This window comes from Cucurbita moschata, unplaced genomic scaffold (genome assembly GCF_002738365.1).
Source record: "Cucurbita moschata cultivar Rifu unplaced genomic scaffold, Cmos_1.0 Cmo_Scf00008, whole genome shotgun sequence".
Lineage (NCBI taxonomy): Eukaryota > Viridiplantae > Streptophyta > Magnoliopsida > Cucurbitales > Cucurbitaceae > Cucurbita > Cucurbita moschata.
Window position 1 is genome coordinate 2,633,476 of NW_019268524.1, and position 6,000 is coordinate 2,639,475.

The window sequence follows — 6,000 nt, forward strand, 5'->3', positions numbered from 1 at the left end:
GACGTACACGCGCCGTTCATTGAACAAAACCTGGATTTGGAGTCCGTAACTCAAACTCGGCTTCTTTTTATGTCGTCTTCCGCTTTTTAGGTCGGTTGACGACATGTAGTCTTGGTCGGCACATATTTTAAATTATTTTTTAATTTTTAAATTCATTTTTAAAATATATATATATTAAAATATAATCTATTTTAAATTTTAAATCTTAGAGAATTAACATATTAAAATATGACACAGTCACTTCACTTAAAACGTCTTTCTTGATTTAAAACCCAATAATACCATTGTTAAAAAAAAAAAAAAAAAAAAAAAAAAACATCTCGAAGTTAATGTCTAGCTCAAGTCTAAAGCGAGCAAATATTGTTCGCTTTGGTGTGTTACATATTGCCGTCAGCCTCACGGTTTTAAAACGCATTTAGTAGGAAGCAGCTTCCTGTTCCTCCCTCCACCCGATATGGGATCTCACAATCCACCCCTTTGGGCCTAGCGTTATCACTAGCACACCGTCGGGTATCTAGCTCTGATACCATTTGTAACAACTCAACCCCCACCGTTAGTTTCTTACGTATCATCGTCAGGATCATGTTTTAAAACGCGTCTATTAGGGAGATATTTTCACATCCTTATAAGGAATGTTTCGTTCCTCTTTCTGCCCTATATGAAATCTCACAGTCCACCCCTTTTGGTCCAGTGTCATCGTTGGCACACTGCCTGATATCTAGCTCTGATATCATTCGTAACAGCTCAACCTCACCGCTAGCAGATATTGTTTATTTTAGTTTATTACGTATCACCATCAGGCTCATATTTTAAAATGCTGTCTATTAGGGAAAAAATTTCACATCTTTATAAGAAATGTTTTATTCCCCTCTCTACCCGATATGGAATCTCACAGTTAATTTATAACTTCATGATACTATCAACATCAACCCGAGCTTAATAATTGAAATAGAAATTACATAAATACCCTCAAATAATTATTTTATTTTAATTAAACATATTTCTCTTTAAAAAACTTACAGAAATATCATATCACATGAAATCTCTTAAAAAGAATAAAGGGCACATTATTCCACGAGCTAGGAATGGGAAAAATAATCAAAGTTGGATTAAGATTTAAACCTTTACAGCTAATGAAGATTAGAAGCCAGCATAATCCATGAATTAACCCATCCCAAGAAAATAATTTTAAAAAATAATAATTATCATGATAAAAATTTGTAGAAATAAAAATAATAATATTTTTAAAAATAGTGGCTAAAATGGTAATTTACTTAATATGTTTTAAAAATAATTGCTACTTAAAGTAAAACAATTATCGTGCTTTAGGGACAGGTCTCGGGTCTGGAGAGTAATTAAAAAATAATAATTAATTAATAAAAGGCCCTTGTAATTATTAGAAAAAGACCCCGCTACTTTTGCTTAATTGTAATTTCACCCCAATGCGGATACAGATTCATTCATCTGCCCCGTTTTGACCAATTCTTGGTCAACACTACAATGCACCACATGAAACGGCTTAAATTAAGAGATTTTAATATATATATATATATATATATATATATATATATATATATATATATATATATTAATTATTATATTTTAATATTTTAAAAGTCTAAACTTTAGAATATTATTCTTAGTCTAATTTGAAATTTGACGCTTGAATTTGAAATTGGACTCGTAAGACCCTTTGAATTATTTGTATTGATATTAATGATCGATCTGGAGCACATTTTGGTCCTTATTTTCGGCCGAATTCTTAATTTTTCATAGATTCTTTTAATTTTTTATTTTGACTAACTAGTTCGAGTCACCTCTTTTCCTTTTTCAAATATTTGATTTTTTAAAATTAAAATAGATTTTCAAAATGAATTTATTTTTATTTAATAAAAAATTATATTTTTAAATGAGCCAATTTGCAAACTAATTAAAATATTTTAATTAGTTTTAAATAGTCATAATATCGCTAAATTTGAATTTTAAAAATAAAATTTATTTTCCGTACAGTTAAAAAAATATATATAATTTAGAAGTACGGTGTGGGGTGGGAGAATAACCAACCAAATATTAATATTTTTTAATTTATTTAATTTAGTGATAAGCTTAACCGGCATATTTGACTTTTTACATTCGCCTCCCACGTTTTCATTTTCGTCCATTAAAAAAAAAAAACAAAAAAAACAATTTCCCACGTTTTGTCCTTTTTTTTCTCTTCTATTTAATTTTGAAGCCCACGTTTTTCTTAAGGGATAAATGCACTACAATTTATATATGAACACGTGGGTGAAATGAAAATATTGAAAAAGTAAATTATTAAAAAAAACATAAAAATAACGTGTATTCATAGGAGTGTTCGTATGTCTGGATGAGCTGAATAATCGATTATTCAACTCAAACTATAATTCGATTGGCTGGTTGAGACTTTTTTTATCGAATATATGAAAAATATCTAAAATTTGTAACGTACGTGAGTGAAAATTTAATATTTTAATTAAGTAATGTGAATAAGTTTATTTTTTTTTAAAATAATAATTAAAAAAAATGAATAATTTAACGACTCAACCTAACTAAAAAAATATAAGGTTGAGATGTAAACTTCATTGAAGTCACTAATTTAATTAACTCGAAAATTATTTCAATAATACTCTTCAACTTTTAAAATTTTTAAAAATTCATCTTATCTTATAAAAAAAAAAAACTTAAAAAAAAAAATTTTAAAATTAAAATGTTTATTCAATTTTGGTTGTTATTCTTTAAATATTGTGTTTTATTATTATTGGTAATAGGTTTTTATTTGTAATTAATAAAATAATTTAAGTTTATTCTCAATATATGTGACTTAAAAATACAAGCCACCATAATGTTATTTAAGAATTTACCCTATAAATTAAGGAAAGCTCAACATGGACAAAAGCGTAATTTAATGTAAGTTTAGGGGCCAAAATCCAAAAATAATATATTGAAAAGAAATAAATTTGTAGAGGAATTAAATGATAAATTATAAAAGGTAAATTAAAAAATGGGGCAATATGCTGCAATGAGTTCGCTTTATGATGGGCCTTGTTGGGCTGGACCAGAATGACTGAACTTCACACAAAAAAAGGCCTTTTATTTATTTATTTATTTGTTTCTAAATATTAGATGGGCCAAGAGAAATAATTGTAATTACCAATAAGCCCGTGAAATTATAAAATTACATATTTTACCTTTATAAAAAAATTCTAAAATTCTTTTACGGTTAATATATTTACGAAAATTTGTCTATCCCCACTCTATAGATTATTTTGTTATTATATATATATATATATATATATATATTTATTTATTTATTTATTATTTTTCATTTTTTAAAAATGGAAATTATCCGTTTAAAATATATGTGAAGGAAAAAAAAAACTCCAAATTAGCTTAAAAAAAATTAAGAAACATTTTGTATTAAGAGGTGCTAAGATCTTCATAGCAGATATGTTTTAAAACTGTGAAACTGGTGGCAATACAGCAAAAAGGGATAGTAGAGATGAACTTAACTATTACAAATGGAGCAATAGCAATGGAGTTAACTGTTATAAATGGGATGAGAGCGGTAAGGGCTGTTGTTTTTTGTTTTTTTTTTTTAATAATATTTATTACCTTTTTGTTTGAAATGAGTTAATAGGCAAACGGGCCCTTATTCAATTCAAACTCTCCATCTTCCTCAGTGGGATCATAAATGGCGCTTTATGACCTGAACCTGCAAATTTCGTCCACATTTTTCCATTTCCTCAAAGCTCAGAAGTCAAATTTAATGAAACTTCTTTTTGGATAGCAGACAATAGAAGTTTTGATGGTTCCAATTCGATCCGCCATTAAAGAAAAGCTGCAGAATGTGAGAGAGGGAGAGAGGGAGAGAGGGAGAGAGAGGGAATTGGAATTGCAATTGCAACGATGAGTCTCATTAAATTGTGGTTGTTATGAAGCTGCGTCCGTGGATCTTACATGGTTGAGCAGGTGAAAGATTTTAATGGCGAACCCCATTAAGAAAAGTACTCTTCTCAGAGAAGAAGACTTTCCAATTCCCACCGACGCCTCTATATAAATCGATGAAATTATTGCTTTCTGTACGTTTTTACAACGCTCTAACCTGTTTTTTTTGTTTGCCTTTTCGTTGAAGAGTCTGAAACTTCTGTGTTTCTCTCTCTAGAGTTATGGTTTATTCGAGGAAGTTCAGGGGAGTTAGGCAGCGGCAGTGGGGCTCGTGGGTGTCAGAAATCCGCCACCCATTGCTGTAAAATCCCCTTTTCATTACGTTTTTTTGGTTCTTCTGCTATAAATATATGCGCCGTTGATCGGGTTTGTTGGTTTAAAAATGCTCTGTATAACCATTTTTTGTCTGGCGCCCATAACCTGTTTGATGATTTGCCTGAAAGAGACCTGGCGGTGGCGCCATGGATTTTTAAACCTCATTGTTGTTGTAAATATGTGTGTTCTTGCTTGTGTTGTTTTGGTTCAGAAATGCTCTGAAATCCCATGTTTTGTCTGGCGCCCATAACCTGTTTGATGATTTGCCTGAAAGAGACCTGGCGATGGCGGCATGGATTTTTAAACTTCATTGTTGTTGTAAATATGCGTGTTATTGCTTGTGTTGTTTTGGTTCACAAAAGCTCTGAAATCCCATGTTTTGTCTGGTGCCCATAACCTGTTTGTTGATATGCCTGAAAGAAGCTGAGCGGCCATGGCGTTGGCATGCGTATCTATGTGTTCTTGGTTGTGATTTGGAACTACATTACATCATGAGCGCACATCCTTATATTGTTCATGTGTTTTTCTTTGTAGGAAAAGAAGGGTGTGGCTAGGGACATTCGACACCGCAGAGGATGCAGCACGAGCATATGATCAAGCATCCATCTTGATGAACGGCCAAAACGCCAAGACCAATTTCCCTGCATCGAAAGACCGATCTGAAGAAGCCAGCCATGGCCATGGGGCTTCTCCATTGTCCCCAAAAGCACTTTCAGAGCTACTCAGCACAAAGCTCAGGAAGTGCTGCAAGAACCCTTCTCCCTCCTTGACATGCCTGCGACTCGACAGTGACAATGCCCACATCGGTGTCTGGCAGAAGCGTGCAGGCACTCGAGCAGCCTCCGATTGGGTCATGAGGATTGAGTTAGGAAAGAAGGAGACACCGCCGCCGTCGATGTCGCTGTCCCCGTTGCCCGAACCTGCAAGCCAGGAAGCTGAAGGCCGCCAAAATGGGATTGATGAAGAAGACAGAATTGCAATGCAAATGATCGAAGAGTTGCTTAGTTGGAACTGCCCCCTTCCTTCAACTTCAAGCTAGGTACAAAATCTCAACACAAAACTCAACTCTATAAATAAAAGAACCCATAAGACCAAACACAAAGAAACTTAATTAATCTCTGTGTTTGACTGTCTATGTATGTATATGTATATATATATATATATATATATATATATATATTCTGTTTATGTAAAGCAGTTTATGGGATTTGGGAAGCTCAAAATCTGTATAAAGGGGGAGCTTTTGCATATAGATGAGTTGCTGTTTTATGTCAGGTTGTATCAAAATCATAGAGGATTGTAAGCTATATATATACATACATATATACATATATATATATATATATATATATATATAGAAAGGGAAAAAGTTTGCAGATTATGAGCAAAGGAATGACAAATTTGGTCCTAGGTTTTATTTTCTCAGCGTAGTTTTAGAAGTTAGAATTTTGTCTCTATCATTTGATAAACCTCGTAAGTAGCGTTAACGTTAAAAGTCGAATAGTGCATTCTAATATCACGTATTCAATTCGTTACGTTTGGAACTACCCGTTAGTGACTTCTAACGCCTGAAACTACTTATGAATTTTTATCGAACTTTAGGAACGAAATTTTACTCTTTTTTTTTGGAAACCAAATTTATAATTTGATCTAATATTTAATATTGTCAATAATTGTAACTTCATCTACACGTTTTTTTTTTTTTTTTTTTCTATTTGG

At 31.9% G+C, this 6,000-nt stretch overlaps 1 protein-coding gene across 2 annotated transcripts; it reads left to right on the forward strand.

Moving 5' to 3' along the window:
• The first annotated feature begins 4,106 nt into the window (after positions 1-4,106).
• Positions 4,107-5,688, forward strand: LOC111445833 (ethylene-responsive transcription factor SHINE 2-like). 2 transcript variants are annotated; one of them, XM_023084345.1, is made up of 2 exons: positions 4,107-4,267; positions 4,816-5,688. In XM_023084345.1, exons 1-2 carry the CDS (start codon positions 4,188-4,190, stop codon positions 5,318-5,320), a joined length of 585 nt encoding a protein of 194 aa, XP_022940113.1. In that variant the 5' UTR covers positions 4,107-4,187; the 3' UTR covers positions 5,321-5,688. The 2 variants fall into 2 exon arrangements, with proteins under 2 accessions (XP_022940113.1, XP_022940114.1); XM_023084346.1 differs by lacking the exon at positions 4,107-4,267 and adding an exon at positions 4,530-4,727.
• Positions 5,689-6,000: the final 312 nt, after the last annotated feature.